This window comes from Lonchura striata, chromosome 10 (assembly GCF_046129695.1).
Source record: "Lonchura striata isolate bLonStr1 chromosome 10, bLonStr1.mat, whole genome shotgun sequence".
NCBI classification, from domain to species: Eukaryota; Metazoa; Chordata; class Aves; order Passeriformes; family Estrildidae; genus Lonchura; species Lonchura striata.
In genome coordinates, this window is record NC_134612.1 from 18,707,639 (window position 1) to 18,726,971 (window position 19,333).

Here is a 19,333-nt window from a genome sequence, read left to right on the forward strand (position 1 = left end):
GGACATGGCCCATTCCCTTCCGAGGACCCAGCTGAGAGCAGGTTTTCTGTGCTGAGGGCTGGACATGGCCCATTCCCTTCTGAGGACCAGGACAGTGTGGAAGCACCATCAGAGCCGTGCGAGGACGGAGCCTGGGCTGGGGCAGGAATGCCGAGGGAAGCGAGATCCATGGAAGCGGCAGTGTCCGAGCAGGGGGACAGGCAGACACCAGCACTGCAGCACCACAGCTGCCTCACCAAGCTGAGGGGAACAAAAATGCCACCCCAGTCCTCGGAAACCACGTCTTCTTTCCTCCCATCCGCTCTGGAAGGGTCTCTGAGCGGGCTCCGAGGGGTCCCTCAGGGGCTGCGGGTTTTGGGACAGCTTTTTGATGGCAGGTGCGAGCTGTGCACTGACGGGCTGCTTCGCATCCCGGCTGTCCTTTGCAGAAGGAGCCTCTGGACATTTGGAAACGCAGCACAAAGACATCGCTGCTAGGAAGTGTATCAGAAAACATCTCTGCTCCCAAAAGCAGACACCACCAGGGTCACACACCCCGGGGCCACCTGGGGGTGACGCCAGGAGGAAGGAGAGGATGGAGCGGCAAGGCGCAGCTCCCGCCCCGCTCCCGCCGGGACGCGCCGCCCCGCGCTGTTGTGTCCCCGCCGGGCGCCCGTTGCCGCTCCCGTCGCGAGCGGAAGCGGAAGCGGCGGCGGCCGCGTGCGGCGATGGCGGCCCGCGGTACCGCGCGGCGCGGGGCGGGCGGGGGCTCCGCCCGCGGCCCCGACCCGCAGGAGGAGCCGCCGCCGCCGCTCCAGGCCGTGCTGGTCGCCGACAGCTTCAACCGCCGCTTTTTCCCCATCTCCAAGGACCGGCCGCGGGTGAGAAATCCCCTCTGGGTGCTGCTGCCTGCGCCGCGCCGGTGCCTCCGGGGCCGCCTGTCCGGTGTGCACTGTCCCCGGGAGGCCGGGGTGGGCAGGGATCCGGCGAGAGGCCGGGCTGGGCCGGGAGGGGGCGAGGCTTCTCCCGCCCTCCTGCGCTCCGGCGGTTCTCGCCCGTGGGAGTTTCTGTCCGAGCATCGGTCGCTGTGTCGGTGCTGACCGCTTTTCCATATGGCGTGGCGAGCTGCGCTGTCGGCTCCTCGCCTGTGGCTGGTGCACGGCTGGCAGCGGGTTTGGATAGGTTTGTTTCTGATAAAGGAATAAAACGTAATCTTGGCTCTTTGCGGCTGTAATGCGTGAAAGGATATGGCCAGAAAAATGGATGGGGATGTACTTTAATTATCCAGCTCAAAGATTGTGTTAAAGGAACATAAAAGGTTTCTGGAGACTTTAGGTCTGAATAATTATCTCACCTCCTTTGCTGATTAAGTGTTGGTGGTGCTTGTAATTATACACGCGAGCTCCGGCCTGAAATGAAACAGCACCAAAAATGAATTAAGGAATGGTATGCCATCACTCAGGTGTGACTCAGTAACTCAGTTTAAAAGTGTGAGTTGAATCTCAAGTCAAGAGAGTACTTACTTCACTTTAGGTTGAGGGTTTTTTCCCCTTGTTTAATTCTGGACACTCATATTCCTCTGGCTTCATCATTCATGTCTGACAGGTTTTTCTTGAAGCAGTCAAAGCCTAAGTCAGGGAATCAGCACTTTTTTTTTTCCAGTGTCTGTCATTTATCTGAGTCTTCTTGAACAGTTTTCAGTGATAACTTCACTTTTTTATGCCTTCCTTTGTGAACTGAGGATCTACCTCTAGAAAATTGCAAGTTAGTTCTTACTGTTTAGTTCATCTCAAAAAGATTTTTATAAAACCTGGTGAAGCAGTTACTTGTGTTATGTTTCTGGTACTATTGATGACATTAAATCCCCAAGTTGGAAGGGACTGTTGCTGATGTTGGCTGTTCAGCTATCTGTATGGATTTTTTGGTATTGTTTTTTTTTTTCAGGCTCTTTTACCTATGGCAAATGTGGCCATAATTGATTATACCTTGGAGTTCCTTACAGCAACTGGAGTGGAAGAAACCTTTGTTTTCTGCTGTTGGAAGTCAGCTGAAATAAAAGAGCATTTGCAGTAAGAATTCTCTTCTTCTTTTTAGTTTTATCATGGAAAGTATTCATCTGCCCTCCAACAAGCCTCAAAAGACCTCACTGATTCTTATGCAAGAGACACGCTTTCAGCAGTGGTCTCCCAGCATATCTCAGAAGAGACTGTCCCTGCTGTGTAGGAGGGTGGTTGTGCAGTGTGTTAAAAGGATTGAGTGTTGTGGGACAGCTCCTCAGTTTCCCTTCTGAATGTACCTGAGCTCGGCAATAGCAGGCTCACTGTCACAGGATGCTGCTCTTTGTAACCCCTTGTAGGTGTGGCACACACTGGGACACTGTGTGTCTGTGGGAACAGCCTCTTTATGGCTTCCTGATGGATCTTTTCCTTCTTGCAGAAAATCCAAGTGGTGCCGGCACACGTCTCCCAACACAGTGCGCTTTGTCACCTCGGACCTGTACCGCTCCCTTGGTGACGTGCTGCGGGACGTGGATGCCAAGTCCCTCGTTCGTTCCGACTTCATCCTGGTCACCGGCGACGTGGTGTCCAACTTCAACATATCCAAAGCCCTGGAAGAGCACAAGTAGGTGCTGGGAGAGTGGATGCTTGCCTGGTGTGCTGAGACTGCAGTCTGTAGTTCTCTGAGGAGTGTTCTCATAGTTCTGCCCTCCTTTCTCAGGTTGCGTCGTAAGATGGAAAAGAATGTGTCAGTGATGACCATGATATTCAAGGAGTCCTCGCCTGGCCACCATGCCAGGTGCAAGGAGGATGACATTGTTATTGCCATGGACAGTGCCACACACCGTGTCCTTCACTACCAGAGGACGCAGGGGCTGAAACGATTCCGCTTTCCTATGGTGCGTCTGGAGCCTGGCAGGTGGAAAAGTGCAGCCCACCTGAGGAGATCCTCCTTGAATGAGGGCTGGGGAGCTGTCCCAGCTGCTCCTCTTGGAGGAGCAAATGATAGGAAGTAACTTGGGGTAAACTGGCTTTTTTCCCCCTTTAATCTTTATTTGAGGTGTGGTGAAATTGTGCTGGGACACACATGTTTGTGACTCATTCCAGTTTGGGCATGAGGCAGATGATTTCTCAGAGTTCAGGTTTTGCCCTTTATTTCCTTTCCATGATGTAAAACAAGGGAGAGATTTTGTGATATCACAGGGGCTCCCAAATTGGGGTGCATATACCACTACCATACACAGACCATTTTTACCAAATCAGTTAGGTTGGAAAAGAGCTCTGACATCAGAGAGTCCAACCTTTGATCAGCACCTTGTCAACTAGACCATGGCACGTCCAGTCATTTCTTGAACACCTCTAGGGGTGGGACACCAGCACCTCTCTGGGAAGTCCATTCCAGTGTTTAACAACCCTTTCCTTTTTGAAGTGTTGTTTGTTGTTGAGCCTGACATGGGTGGAATTACAGAGGTGCAAGGAGTGGTACCTCCTTTTACCTGTTTGTTCACCTAGTAATATAGTAAATGCTCTGTAAATGTCTGTGGAGCCTCTTTCTCCATGAGATAGATGGGCCAGTTTCTTTCTTCAACTCAGGACTAAGGCTGTGATTGTATAATATTTTCATCCTCAAATCAGTAATCAGGAGATTATTTCATGTCTTCAAATGGAAGTACAAACCACTGTAGTAAACAGAAAAGGAAAAGCCAAAAACAACTAAAACCCAACAATACAAAACTGACTCCCAGCTGTAAAAAATTGTATTTAGATTTATCCGTTTTTGTTTTTTTTTTATACAGTTGTAGCTCCCAGAGACTGAGGTAAGGAGCCTTCTGGAGGAAAAGTGATTGTTGGAAGTACAGGCTGTTTCTGGGAGAGCTGCACTTTGTAGGGGCGGGGACAGTCTCTGCTGGCTGACACTCAGCTCTTTGTGTGACCAGTCTGTGACTGCTCGGATCAGGCCTAGTGTAGATGGCAGATTTCTCTGACCCTCAGAATTTCAGCTAGTTTAATAATTCAGTCAATACTGCCCCTGACTTATAGAACGCTTTTGGGGTTCAATACTGCATGAGGCACTCAGGTCATCTGAATTTTCCTCTTTCAGAGTCTGTTCCAGAGCTCCATTGAGAACGTCGAGGTGCGCCATGACTTGTTGGATTGTCATATCAGCATCTGCTCTCCACAGGTGAGCCCTGCCCTTCCAAGGGTCCAAAATTCAGTCTGCACTGCTCCCTTGGTACTGCTGGTGTACAGGGTGTGTGTGACCTGAGTACCAGATTTGGGAAACAGAACTGGCTGAGCTGAGGGCCTGGATGATCATGTGGTGGGTGCTGCTCTGTGGAACAGTCTGCTGCTGTGTGGAGCAGTCTGCTGTGCTCAGTCTGTTTCTGGCATCCACACTGCTCAAGCCCAGAAGATCTTAGAACTACATGGTGGATGCATCCAGAGACTGATTTGGCACAGAATGAAACTATTTCAGGAAATAAGTGATTTCACTTTGGGTGTAATAAGATCTGTTGAGCAGAGGTGGTGGTTGTGCTGTGGAGAAGTGTCAGTACTTTTAAGCTGGTACCATGTTAGGGTAACATTCAGGGTTAATCCAGCTAAGACTCGCTAACTTTATCAGATCTTCCAGTCTTCCTTTGGGGGTTAAACTGCAAAGTAAGGCTGGGAAAATTGCTTGGAAATGCTAAAGCAGTGTCTTGCCCCTTTTGAAAATCAGAATCTGTTCATGGATTCTGAAGGAGTAGTAGGGGAGGAGATGAGAAGGTCAATATTCCTAGCAGAAGGAGTCAGAGCTTTAGTCAAGGCAAGACCATAACTTTCCTATATTGTATAACTTGGCTCTAACTGTATTACCATGTACTTTATTCCTGGCAGGTGGCTGAACTGTTCACAGACAATTTTGACTACCAGACACGGGATGACTTTGTGCGTGGCCTGTTGGTGAATGAGGAGGTAAGGAGGGGGTTGTTACAAGGGAGATCCAGTTACTTTGCCTTGGAGAACCTTCTGATGTGCTCCTGCCTGTCTGCCAGGTCCTGGGGAACCAGATCCATATGCATGTAGCAACAGAAGAGTATGGTGCTCATATATGCAACCTGCTGATGTACGAAGCTGTGTGCTCTGACATTATCCGGCGCTGGGTTTATCCTCTCACTCCGGAGATGAACTTCACTGATGACAAGAACCAGAGTTACACTCACTCTAAACACAACATTTACCGAGGGGTGGATGTGAGTCTCGGCCATGGCAGCGTGCTGGAAGAGAACGTGCTCATCGGGCAGGGAACGGTCATTGGCAGCAACTGCTCCATCACCAACAGTGTTATTGGGCAGAACTGTAGAATAGGTGGGTGCAAGAGTGGGGGATGTGCCAGCTGTGCCAGGCCAGGACACACATTTGCTAGAATTCAGTTTTTAAAGTGTGTTTGGCACTGGGAGAAGGTGATAGGTGAGTACTGATTAATTGCTAGTGGGGATAAAGGAGAAGAGCTTGGTTTTCCAGCACGGGAGATAGATTAGAGTTTTCAGGTTACCATAATGAAGCTGGAAAGTACTGAATGAAAATTAATTATTTCAGCAGCAGAGAATGCATGACCTTTACTGATCTAGAGTTATCAACCAACACCATCCTGCAAATGAGGGACATATGTCCTCATTTTCATGAGCTGTTTCCTAGCAGCTAAACTTGCTCCCTCCTAGCTCACTCCTTCTTAGCCTTGGCTGGATTTTCTTTTTTTTTTTTTTTTTTTTTCTTTGTGATTTGGCTGAGTTTGTTCAAAACTGAGATGTCAGTTGTTATTCACAAGTCTCTTTAGAGAACAAATTTTTCTTTCAACTTTGGGTAAGAAGTGGATGTAGGCCTCTGAAGCAAATATTCCCTGTCGTCTAACATCCATCATGCATCAAGGGGGTTGGGAGTCAGTAAAATGCTTCTAGTGGATTCAGCAGTGTTGGAGAGCACCAGACAGCCTTCCTCAACATATTTGTCCTTGGTGGTGTATAACAGGTGATAAAGTCACTTTGGATGGAGCTGTTCTGTGGGACCGAGTGCACATAGCAGATAACGTGGAGATCCACCATTCTGTTATCTGTGATGAGGCGGAAGTGAAGGAGAAAGTAAAGCTAAAGCCCCGCTGTGTCCTCTCTTCTCAGGTGAGCTGATTTATGTCTGTTCTGCTTTCTGCCTCTCCTGGCAGGTTACTCATCTTATACTGTTCTCTTCCAGAACACAGGGCTGCCCCAAGCGTTTTTGCAGAGGTGGAGACTGTGCTACTGCTCCCACCTTTTTCTTCCCTTTACTTGGCTGGGGCAGTATAGTATGGAAAGTAGCAGTGCTGGTGTCTTCAGTTACACTTATTAGTGACAGCTTGTCTGGAGCTGCTGGTGGAGGTACAAGGGAGCAGTCAGAGTGTTTGTCATTGAGACGTGTTTCACATATTTTCAGGTAGTAGTAGGTCCTGGCATCACTCTCTCTGAGGGCACAGTGATCTCCCTGCATCCCCCAGATGAGGAGGAAGAAGACGATGACCAGTTCAGTGATGATTCTGGTGTGAACAAGGAGAGCAAAGTGAAACTGAAAGGTATGAGAGTCTCTGTGCACTAAAGCTGTGCAGAAGGTTTTATCTTCCGTGATCTTTTGGGGTCTTTACCAGCCCCATTCCATGCCAGGGTGGAGCTTAGTGCTGCATTCAACCTGGAACCTGTATTTTCATCAGAGCAAGCAAGGATACTCAGCTATGTCCAAGGGCTTTGTCCTTGTGAAGTACTGTTGCTACAGTGTGGGTTTGTCAAGGGATCTAAACATGGTCTGCCAAATATTGCTGCTGTAAGGAGGAATAAGTCACTTGTTAAGGCATGTGAGAACATGAAAGCTTAAATGCATACGCATCTGCAGCAATCCCAGCTCTCTCTTGATGAAGGCTATTTAGGGGCAGTAACATGCATGTTATACAGTCTGTTTCAGGTTTGCCTGTAAGCAGATCTGCTACATCCACACTGCTGATTCTTTTTCAGGTTACAATAAAAAGGACATAGGCTCAGAGGGCAGAGGCTATCTCTGGAAAGCAGATGACAAGAATGAAGAGGATGAAGAAGAGCAAAGGCAAAGCCTATGGGGTGAGGAAAGGTTTAGTGTGGTCACCTGGGAGTGAACAGACAGGCATACGTTGGGGAAACTGGCCAAGTGGGATGCTGGTAATTGTGTCTAGAGCAAGACCTGGGCTTTGTGAAGCAGACTGGCTCCAGATAACAGCTGTGTGTGGAGGGAAGGTGAGAGGTGAAAGCAGGTCATAGGCCAGATTCTCTACCTGTGCTCTGTGGAAGGTGTTTGTTAGATATTTGACTTGCAGTAACACACAGAGCTGTCTGTGCTGGGAATGCTGCACTATGGGATACCAGGCCAATCCTCAGATGGGAATATGCTTTGGCTATTCCAGGTGCTGCTGGCTTTCTTCCTGCCAGTGGCAGTGTCTGCTGACATTGCTCCATTGTGACTCAGCAGTCTGTGCAAAATGCAGTTGCTTCTGTCCATGTCAGAATCTGCCTGCAGACTCCCAAAAAATTCCATTATCCTAGTGCCAGCTGTAGTGTTCCCTCTGCAGCAAATTTAATCATCAGGACCTGTAAATAGAAGCTTCCTTGCAAGGACAGATATTTGCTGACTTGGTTGGGAAGTCCCTGGGACACCTGGTTCCTCATGGCATGTGATGGTTGCAGTTTTTGAGTGCTGAATGCTACATCTTCTCCTTCCTCAGGCCCAGCTATGCACTCCGAGGAAGAGAGCGAATCTGACAGTGACTTGAGCATGGGCTCTGAGGAGCCAGACAGTCGGGCAGCTTCCCCTCAGCTGGATGACATCAAAGGTGAGATGGGCTCTGAAGAAGTACAGTGACTGTAGGTAATGCAGTATGTGAAGTTTGTGCCTCTTTCTCTGGGTGTATTAGAAAATTTGTGCACCTCTGTGATATGTTGTTTCCTGATCTCACTTCCTGCATTTTCTACAGAGTTCTTTAATATTCCATGTATCACTGCTGGGTTAACCCAAGGCAGTGAACGAGGTGAAACTAGCAAAGAGCCTCCATCTTTCTCATTCCTCATCACTGGACCTTCATGAAGGAGACCTTCCTGAGTAGTCTGTTTAAATGGCAGTGTCATTGCCTAATTCTAGAGACTATGGGAAGGTCTCTGTATGGACAGCTTAGTATTGTAATAATTCTGGAGAAATAAATGTCCTTGTAGAAGCTGCCTCTTTTGGCAGAGATGTTGTAGTTTTCTTGGTTAAGCTTGTTTGGTTTTCTGGGTTAAGCTTACCTGGATTTGAAAGTGGTTTAGGCCAAATTGGAAAAAACAAAAAACTTTCTCATATTGGAATATTGCCCCAAAGGAAATTAAATCAATAAATATTAGATTTGAATTATTACTTTCAGTTATGGGAAGATGGGGTTTGTCTGAATAGGAAAGGCTAGATTGTGAAAGAAACTCCACTCTAAAAGGCTGTAGAGGTAAATAGCTTTATACTGGTTTCTGTGGATATATAAATGACATTTAGTAGGTAGTTTCCTTTGTTTGAATTATATCTGAGTATTTATAAGTATAATTGCTGTGGGTTTGTCTCAGCATACAGAGAACAAATAAACATTTGTGTCAGAGTGCTTTTTTTGTTAAGGGCATCATTCCTTCAGTAATGAGCAGTTTGAAGAATCTGTGCTTTTCCCTCATGTCTAACTGCCTGTCCTTTCTTTCATTAGTTTTCCAGAATGAGGTTCTGGGTACGTTACAAAGGGGTGAAGAAGAAAACATTTCCTGTGACAACCTGGTCCTGGAACTCAATTCCCTCAAGTGAGTTGGGGATGTCCTTAGGGATCCTTGGGGTGTCCTTAGGGCTGTTGTCCCTTATGCTGAACAGTTGGGATTGACAGCAGGCATGTCAAAAGAAGAGAAACCATGTGAATCCCCATTGTTAGACATTTTGTCAGTGTGGAGCATGAGAAATGCAGCTTAGACATCATGACTGAATGACAGCAGGAGTTGATGGAGAGCACCAGCTGCACCTCTAGCATCCTTGGTTGTTAGTCTTTTCCTGCCCCTTCTCTGTAACAAGAGATTGAATTGCTGTTAAATAACTGTAGACTGAAGAGAAAAGACCAGTTCTTGGCACGACTGCCTGGAAGTTCATGCAGAGTCTGTTGCTCTGGGCATTGCAGCATTCAGCCAGCTGCCTGCAGCTGGGGCTGTGCTGTGGTGTGACCTGTCCACAGTATTTTTACTGCAGCAAGTCTAGAACACATAATCAGAGTGCCTTTTATTTACTGCTTCTCAAATCCAAACCTGTGTGCCATCTTTTGTGCAAGACCATTCCTACAGCACTCTGGTAAATGTGAGGGTCCTGTCCCTGCAGCAGCTTGTTCCAATTGTGATAACATTTTCCAGGCCTTATGCAGGGCATGATGCAATGCAAAGTATTTTATTGTCTGAATATTTGGAAAATAAAATAAACAAATAAGAAATAGATTGAGAAGATGAAAATCAGATTTTTTACTCTATCTCTGTGAATAGCCACAGTCTGCAGAGATCAGACAGTGTGAAATGTTGAGGGTTTTTTGCCTTTTTCATTATAGGTATGCATATAACATTAGCCTGAAGGAGATGATGCAGGTGCTCAGTAAAGTGATCCTGGAGTTCCCACTGCAGCAGCTGGATGCAAACCTGGACTCCCAGAACTATTTCTCAGCGTTACTTCCTGTGAGTCCTGCTCCATTTGACGACTCTTTGGGCTCGTCTCCTAGTGTGTAACAGTCTTTCTGTGTGCCCTGGGTAGTTCTTCCCTGAGAAATCTCTTTGTTTAAGCCTGGAGCCACTTGAACTCCTTGAGTTCATGAGCCTCTTTGTCTTCTGTAGAAGTAAAAATGAACTGAAACTGTTGTTCCTGTTTGACAGAGCTGAGCTGAGACTGTAGATGTGGGAGCTCTACTTCAGTACCTGTAATTGTTTCTGTTGCCCGTGTGAGACGGTAGATGTGTGTAATTTGTGAAAGAGAAAAGAGAAGGTCTGTTAGAGATGTCTTTACAGACTTGCATTCCAGCAACCCAGTTCCAGTCCATCTCAAGTCCTGTCCCTGGGGCAGTGGGGAGCACTCCTCTCCCAGTGGGATCCTTTCCAAGGTCTTACTTGTCTGCATACCATAATTGGTGCCAGGTTTTTTTCCAGCCAAATGCAAAGGCATGATATTGTTGTCTTTGTGCAAAGATAATGTTCTGCTTTGTTTGTAGGGAGATGGATTGTATAGTTGGGTGTACCAACTTCTATTTCCTGCCTTATGGCAGACAAAATAGGGTAGTATCTGTTTTAAAAAGCAGGCAGTCTTCTCTTAATGTTTTTGTTCACCCAAGCTGAAGTAATTGTAGTATATTTGTCTCCTTGTTACAGACCATTTATGTGTTTGACTTTGCAGACTACAGATTCTGAAGATGCTCTTTCACAATGAATAGGTCTGACACATGTTTGGGACAGACTACTTCATTTTTTTAAGGACTACATTTTTTTTTTTTTATAGGAGATTGAGAGGAACACTAGACTTCCTCATAATCCTTTCTCTGAGGAAGTATGTGCTTTCAATTGATGGGAAAGGGTGGAAAACTAATTCTCCTTTGTGTAGGTGTAACCATGCTACTTAATTTACCCCTTGGACATGTGGAGATGCCTTTTGCAGGAAACATCCATGTAAATTGATCTGTTCTTCAGATGGCTCACTCTGTTTAAGTTCTGCTTGCTTTTGTTCATTTTTCCAGACTGTTTTCTTAAATAGCATGTCCTGTCCTAGAAAAAGAGAATTGAAGGAGGAGGACCAAAGAAAATGTTGGAGCAGGTGTTAAGATTCTGAGTGGAAGTACATCTAGACAACAGCTTGTGTGGAATTGATAGCTATCTAGGATTTTTTTCTTTTTTTAATCCCAGCTGGGATATGGCATCTCTTGGTCTCCCAGATTAGGCTCTTACTCTAGCATGAGTGGAAAAGGAGAATTTCCCTGCAGCATCCAGTCAGAAGATGTTCTAGTCTGGGATGAAGCATGTAAGTGCATGAAGTTTTGTGTAATTGCCCCAAACCCCTAGAAGTTAAAGACAATAGTAGTACATGAAAAGTTTCTCAGGATAACTTTGTTCATATCTTTTTCATCAAAGGAAAGCAAATGCTCATGTTTAGCAGCAGAGAGAGCAAGTCAGCTCACCTTTAGTGATCACAGTGTGATGTTTAGAGTGGCCATGTGTTACATCACGGGCAGGTGGCATTTGTCTAGGCAGTACAAATTACCCTTAGATTTATCAAAGAAAGCCAGGTGTCAAACAAATTGACCATCACAGCAGCCAGTTTCTCCAGATTCTCCCTTGGAATGAACAACCAGGAAGTTTCTTAGAGAATCCTTCACTGTGTTCAGGATTGCTGTGTTGGCTTTCTGCACTGCATTCAGCACAGGAGCACAGTGTCCTGCTGAGCTACAGGTGTGTTCACTTGCACTCATGGTGTTTGTCACTGTTACAATAACCCAATATTTGGGATGAGATATTCCTCTAATAGATGTAGTGACCCGGCCTTCAAAAGCTTATTAAACACACATCACTGTTCTTCTGAGGCAGCAGCTTTGTGTATTTACCAGCAGTGCTCTGCAAAGATCAGTTCTTCAGGCAGAAGTTGTACAGCATCTGAACAGTGGCTTCTCTGCAGCTTGCAATTCTCCAGTTAATAAAAAGTACACTCCATTAATTTACTAATTCTTATTTATACTCTGAAAACCCCAAGCACAAGCTTGGTATATGTTAGTACATAATGAAAGTAATTGCTGCTGAAGTTTGCAGCTAAAACTGCCTCAGGCAATAGCAGTTTTGGGCTGAGAGCAGTTCATGATGGAGTACTTATGGAAAAGTGTTATTTTGTGTGAGATGGGGCTACCTGCATTCTGAGAGTGATGGGTATCAGAAGCCCACTGAACCTTTTTTATGTTTCTGAACCTGTTGTATGTTTCTCACTCTTTTTAGCTCAACCCTGATCAAGAGATGCTGAAATAAAATGGGTTGCTTATGTAAAACCTATGGTAGACCAGTCCCAGGCAGCTCAGGAGGGGAAATTGTGGGAATGTCATAGTTGTGATGTATGGTTTGACTTGAAACCACACTATGTGGTCTGAAGTGCTGGCTGAGCATGAAGCTCTAAAGTGTTTCAGCAATTTTAGGAAACAAGCATCTGGTAAAGGATATGCCCGTGGGTATTTTTTTCAGATGAAACATGGAGGCTTGACAAATAGAGGTATCCAGTTTGATGTATGTCAGGCGTCTCATTCAGCTCTTGTAAAAGTTGTAAAGGAGAGAAGGTAAAGAAATAGACCTTTCCTAGAACTACAGACCTTTCCCAGAACTGTGATTCTGTAATGGTGTGCATGTGAACACACCATGGAATTGCTTGTTTGGAGACCAGAAGGATTTCTGCTGTCACTGAAGCCATTTATGGTGATCAGCACAGATGCTGTTGTGGTCTAACTATCCCCATTAGCACCAGTTACAGTGCAGTGCATGTTCTCAACTTGACATGGTATATTTTTTCTTCTTTCCCTTTTCCAGCAGCAGGCACACTGAATTCAGTCCTGGGGTTGTGAGTGTTTTCTGTATAAATTACCTGCTTTCAGAAACTCAATAGCTTCTGGTTAGATTTGTGCCTGCTTATGATTTGAAGGTGTTAATAGAAAAGTATAACAAAGTGTTTCTTAACCTGGAATGAACTTTCCAGTAGAATTACTTTCTTATCCAGTAGTAATAAGAATGGGGAGATGATTGTAGAGGAGGGAAGAGTGTTTAGTGTTAAGCATTTTGCTAAAGTACCTCCTGTAAATATGCCACAGAACCCTCAGTTGTTTTATTGTCATACCTTGATGATCCGGATCATTCTGTGTTTTAACTGTTGTTTCTTATACCAGTCAATGTACCACTGTACAGATGAGTTTGCTTATACTAATCCCCTTCTTTGTTTCTGCTTGAGGCATGCAAATTCCAGCATGGTTGCATAGCAGATGTATCTGAAGAGGTGAGGGAGTGCAGTACTACAGAGTAGATGAGCATTGTTTCCTAGCTGAGGCTACCTTTGCTAGTCCACACCAGCCTGGACTATCTCCATAGCCTGGGTTGTAGCTCTGCTGGGTGTCCTGGACTCTCCCTCTCTCAGGTCTGCTGCCTGTTAACAGTTATTCTGGACAGTGTAATGCTGATTAACCCCAAATGTAGGTGACTCAAAGCCCCTTCATCATACCCAAAGCCCCTGTGAATTGCCAGTTTCCCTTCAAAACAAGCCAGATATGTTCTGCAAGGAGACACTGCTGAAGGCACAGCAGACCTGTGTATCTGTGCAGGCATGCCAGGGGTGTAGTTTCAGGATCACCTGCTGTTGAATTTCTCCATTTTAAAAGATGTGGAACTCTGATTTAATTTCCTGTGATGCTTTTGTAGGATGGTCAGGTCATGATCTGGCCAATGAAGAATTTTTGTATCTTACCCAAGTTCTGATACCTTCTAAAAGTTTTATGGACAGGGATCTAAGTCTTATCTCCTATCCCAGATTCAGGTCAGTCTGTGCTGCTTTGCAGAGCTCCCTGCTGCATATTTCCCAGATATGTACAAGGGAAAGAGCTGTGGGTAACACAAAAATCTTATTTGAAGAGGCAGCACTAAAATCATTAAACTTAAGACTTGAAGAAAATTAAGCTTTGGAGGAGAGAACAACTAATAGTGTAACAACTTCTTGCCCTTCATCCTTCCCACTCATTCCCTGCAGCAGGCTTCAGGGTCTAAACAAGCCTCTAGGCACATGTGTGATTTGCACTTAGGGGCTGCTCTGACATGTTCCTGTTTTAGGGGTGGTTGTTTTTTACTGTTCACTTCTACTCAGCTGGTAATTAACCTGGCATTATTTTTTTCTATGTTTCCTTATTCGTCCTTCTGCTTGAAGGAAAATTCCACTGAAATGTCAGCTGCTCTGTTGGGGGAGGCTGTGAGTAGCATGTAGGTATCTCTCCTTATCAGTCTGCAGTGAAGAGATTTCGTCTGAATACCAGACTCCATTGAACATGTTCATTGTGATGATCTGGTATTCTGTCCAGAGAGGCAAAAACAAGAAAGCTAAGCTAAGTTAGTAAAAACAGTTTCTGAGATTCAATATCATTTGTGTCATGGACAGAGAGGGTCAAATACCTGAAGTAGTCAGCTGAATAGTTTCATAAAATGCTTCTCTGGGTCACTTTCTTGGTGTAACACAGCTGAGGCACAGGGCTGAATGCACCCATTTCAGCTCAGGAGCTCTTCTGTGTTTTCTCCCTGCAGCTGTTGAAGAACTGGACCCCATTGTTTAAGAACTACATAAAACGAGCATCAGATCACTTGAATGCCTTATGTGCCATTGAGGAATTCTTCTTGGAACATGACAGTCTCTGCACATCGATAGCTAAAGTGAGTATCCTCTCCCAAATCTATTTATGCTAGATTCACAGTGGAATGCATCCTGTTTACATCATCACCTCTCTGCTTTAAGGGAGAGAATTTTGGAGTCTCGGTGGAGAGGGTGTGTAGAAAATCCATTTATAACAATTAAAAAAAAAAATAGTTCTGTGTCTGCCTGTGCCTCTGAGGGAGCACAGCTGAGGGTGAGTATTAATTACCAGCCTGCAGCCTGTAGGGAGCTATTATTTTGCAGCTTCCAACATAGATGCCCTTGTTGTGTGATGCTGGAAGAGGCGAGGTCAGAGACTTGCTCTAGGAAGAGCTTCTCTTCATTTATTTCTCCATGGTCCCTGGGATCTCACTGCTAAATGTTTTATTCTACTTTGGAGTGCAAAACACAAAAACTGGGAATAAAAGTGGAATTTTATTCAGGCTGAGCTAGTTATGAAATTGGGAGTAAAGGGAACCTGTTATGTGGCTTATTATCTGTCTCCCTGCTTCTGAGAATTTTCATATATTCCTCCTCACCATCCATTCACAAATATTTTGTCCCTGCATTCTGTCTGCCTTATCACATGGAGAGCATTTGACTTGGATTGCAAGGCTTCTTTAGCAGCAACTCAGGAAGTCCTTGTCTGTTTTGGAAGAGCTCCCCTAGAGCCTGCTTAACTCTTGATTCCTCAAGAAAGAATAATCCTAACTTCTGCTACCAGTGCTTCTGGCTGATGGCAAAGCACTTAGGACTGGAGCCAAAAGCCTTCAGTTTGGTGAGCCAAAATGTCCTTGAATTACAGCAATTGTTTGGCATATGTCCATTGTTCTAGGGGCCTGGGTTTCCCTAGAGGCTGGGAATTGAAGTGACACTTTATATTCGGAGTTGGCAGCCAGCTTTGTTAGCGCTCTGCTGCAAGGAGACTGACCGCAAAGTGCCTGCTCTGCCTGAGCACAGAGGACCCTGAGAAAGACTGATCGCGTCTCCCCCTCGCTCATGGGGCAGGGGATTGAGCTGAGGAATGACCAATTGCTTTGACACCTGCCATAAGGCACTGCAGAGAGAGAGCTGGCAGGAGGAGGGGCAGAGCTGGATAGGTTCATGCTCCTCTGCACATGTCACTGTTGAATGTGAGCCGGCATCAGTTGCTTGTTGGATCTGCTTTGGGGATGGCGTTGGAGTTGCTTTAAAAAGAGAACTTACGTCTTGAACTGATGTCCTCTGTGACCCCTGGTTGCCCACTTCTCTCAGTCATATACCCAGCATCCTCAGAGCTGAAACTGATGGGCCTTGAACTTTGACTCATTATGTGTCACAGCATCTGTCAGGAACATAAGGCTTGGTAAGAGAATCACGGTTATTTTTAACAGTTGAAGGAAAATGAAGCAGACTGAGTGCCTTCTGGTGAAGACAGAGCTGAGAGACACAGATTACGTGCAAACTTTGTACTTGGACGTGAGCTAGTCCCAGAAGAGTTTATAGAGAGCCTGTTGCTCTTTTCTAATTGATGCAGGTGTTGATGACATTTTACCAGCTGGAAATTCTGGAAGAAGATGTAATTCTCAATTGGTTCTCTTTGCGGGACACATCTGACAAAGGAAAGCAGCTTCGTAAAAACCAACGGGTGAGTCCCAAAGGCACTGGGAGAGGCTGGGGTGGGGGGAGAGAGACAGACAACAGCTGCTGAAAGAAACTTCGAGTAAAGTTTGGTGTCACTGTCACTTTCTGTGGAGCAGCTGCTATCACATGGTAGGCCAAGAAAGCCAAGAAACACACCAGTGCACTGAACACTAAGCAACACAGATTTGTTCTCCAGAATAGGCGTTTTTGTACATTCTGCCAGAATCATCCTGTTTGGAAGAGGAATGGAGGTAGTATGAAGATTATTTCTAGTGGGCTCGCTGTAGCACGAGGCCAGCACTTTCTGGAGTAGCAGCACAGCTTCTCTAAGCCAACACCCATTTGAAATGGGCTTTAGGCCAATGCCCTGTGTGCTGGCCCCATGCAATTCCTTTGAAGCTTTCATTCCTGGCTCAGCAGTCCCTTCAAATATATTTCTAAGCATTTGCTGTACTGAGTGGTTTCATTTGGCTTCTGTTGCAAGGAGCATATAAACCTCCCTCCTCTGTTGGGCAGAACTTTGTGCTGCAGTTTGGCTGAGCCCTGTTCCAGTCCTCCTCCCTGGATCTGGAAGAGAAGTAGAGGGAAAAAAAGCCATCTAAAGAACAACTTTATCCAAGACCTTTGCAAAGTCAGCTATTAGTATAGGTCAGCAGTGCTTTCAGCTGCTTGTTCAAGCCCAGTTAAAACATAAAATGAGCTGCCTTTTTAATAGCAGTTTCTGAGGAATGAGTTTTTTTTCCCAGCAGAGTTTTCCTAACATGTCAGCTAAGGTTCAGCTGCCATCTCTTTGCCCTGAAGCTCTGAAAACCTCTCAAGTTTTTGTCTTTTTGCTGAGTGTTGGAGGGATTGTCTGACTGGAGGAATCTCCTTTAGGAATTTAATCAGTCTGCATTTGTCAGTGGCATCCCAGTTGTTTTTCACCTAATTGTCTCTTGCTTCCCGAATCTGTTTCCTCAATTTCTGTTTCTTCTGGAAACACTTTCTCTTTCCTGTGCATGGTAGTGATGCTCACTCACACAGTGTATTTGTTGAGCATTTCCAGCATCTCCTAGGTGTCAGTTGTTACCCAATTACATTTCATTCTCTTTGCAGCTCCAGAAGTTTATCCAGTGGCTGGAGGAGGCAGAGGAGGAGTCGTCTGATGGCGACCAAGACTGACATGGTGGCTCAGCATGAGAAGAGGCTCTCACTGCCTTTCTGGGCCAAGTGGGCAGGGCAAGATCAATGCCAGTGCATGGTGTATAGATGTGGGGTCTGACATCAAAGTGACTGACAATCCCATCATTAATTCAGTTGTGTGTTCCCAACTTTGCCACTTTCCTCCCTCCCTCCCTCCCTCATTTGCACCTTGTGTTGCAACCCAGTATAAAAACTATAAGGGAAAAGCAGGAGGCAGTGATACCTAAAATCCCTCTGGAGCCTGGATATGATGTACTATAAGCTATCTTTTGGGAGGTTCTTGTTACTAATACAAAGGGAGAGAGTAGATGCAAATGCATACAATGCCCCTTTAGATCTAACCATCAGGGTTGTGGAAGAATGGTCATACAGCTAAGGTTTTTGGAGTCATTGTTGCTTCTGGAGCTAAAGGAACTCCTGCTGAAGAGACACCGGCAAGGTTGGTGTGTAAGAGCATGTGGATTAGGATCTGGAGTGAAGGACTAGAATTCAGGAGTTCTCATGCCTAAAGAAGATGCAGCTGTCTGAGGATGCCCAAGGCATTTTGCAGCCTAGAAGGCACTTCTGTGATCTTTCCAAAAGGGAAAATCTCTTGCCATCTGCCATGCTAGGATCTAACACAAATTGCACAGTGGAGTTGGTAAAACCATGTGTTTCCTGTGCTATAAAACTAGGGATGATGTTTTGCTCAGCTTCCCCACAGGGTTGGTTGATGGTGGATGGCTCTACGGATCACCATATCCTGCATGTGATCATTCTTCTGTGCCCCCAGCTTAGCAGACATGTTTTAGAGAAGTGTCTGTTTCTTATTTTTTTTAAGAAAAGGGTGCAGAGGTGCCTGGCTTCTCCTGCTGCACCAACTACACTTGTTTTGCCCTGGGGGCATTGACTGCACCAGCTGCTTTGAGGAGAATGCAAGTTACTAAGTTCTGCTCCAGTGTGAAAAGGAGCGAATGGTATTTCCTTCAGCAGCACGTCTGTGTATCCACATGATTTCAGTTACATAAGCTTGCTTACTTCATGGCCGTTTATTTATTTGAAAACTTCCCTCAGACAGCAGGAAAAGTGCTGCAAACCCACTGTGAGGCTCTGCAGCCACAGAACAGCTTGGCAGGCAGCAGGGAATAAGTGTGCCTCTGGCTCAGACAATGTGTGGCAGCAGCAAGGCCTTTAAGAGCAGCTAACTTGGAAGTGTCACTGTGCTGCATTCTGCCCTGCTCTCGAACAGGGTGAAAAGGGTACCGCAGCCATCAGCTTGTGTTCATGGGTGGGGTATTGGATCTGCTGACCTAGCCTCTGCCCCTTCAGGAGGAGCACGGAATAAATCCTTTGCAGGAGGAATTGCACTGGAGCTGCCCACTCAGGATATTTACTTGGCCGTTCCGTGGTGCCACAACTGTCAGTGAGGGGACAGCATTGGATGCTGGAGACCAGGGATACTGCCTCTAAAAAGCTGATGTTCAGGCAGGGCCATCTTGTGCACTCACACTATCAGTTGCCAGGACTGTGCATAAATGTCCTTGTTTTCTGACATTGCAAACTCAGTCTTGTAAATGTTGGGGAAATTGTTGGTATCTGAATTTTCTGTATCTGCCAATATTTAATTCAGGGAGCAAATAAAAACTATCCTGGTGTTACCAGCTTGTTTGCTTTTTTTTACTTGAAATTGTATGTCTCCAGTTTTACATGCCTGAGCAGGGCTTCATGTGTAAGTTAAATAACTCATCACTTGTTTTTCCTCAGATTTTAAGCACACAATAGCCAGGTAGGAAATCGGCACAGCATTTCATGAGTGAAAGTGTTTGATGGTAACTCATGAGCCCTGTTTGCAACTAGTGAGAACAATTCATTAAAATGTCTGAACTTGGAATCCTGAAGTGGGTGAGGTTTGGTTTTGTACAGAATTATGTTGCAAAGATGAACCTTAAATCCAAGGAAATCTCTTATCATTTGTCATTATGGGAATTGATGGGAATGTTGGCTGATACATCATGCATTGTGTCCTCCTGATGCTGGGAAATAAGAACCGGTAGAGAGGCAGGGAACTGGCAGAAGCAGCTACAAAGCCCTTAGTCAAACCATTTACA

The 19,333-nt window shown here is 45.6% G+C and overlaps 1 protein-coding gene across 1 annotated transcript; it reads left to right on the top strand.

Moving 5' to 3' along the window:
* The first annotated feature begins 707 nt into the window (after positions 1-707).
* Positions 708-18,886, top strand: EIF2B5 (eukaryotic translation initiation factor 2B subunit epsilon). Its single transcript, XM_021543219.3, has 16 exons — positions 708-860; positions 1,924-2,048; positions 2,416-2,601; positions 2,698-2,875; positions 4,078-4,158; positions 4,854-4,931; positions 5,012-5,324; positions 5,985-6,130; positions 6,423-6,558; positions 6,992-7,093; positions 7,732-7,839; positions 8,725-8,815; positions 9,595-9,718; positions 14,336-14,461; positions 15,958-16,068; positions 17,160-18,886. The coding sequence occupies exons 1-16, from the start codon at positions 708-710 to the stop codon at positions 17,223-17,225; spliced, it is 2,124 nt and encodes a 707-aa protein (XP_021398894.1). The 3' UTR covers positions 17,226-18,886.
* The last annotated feature ends 447 nt before the right edge of the window (positions 18,887-19,333 follow it).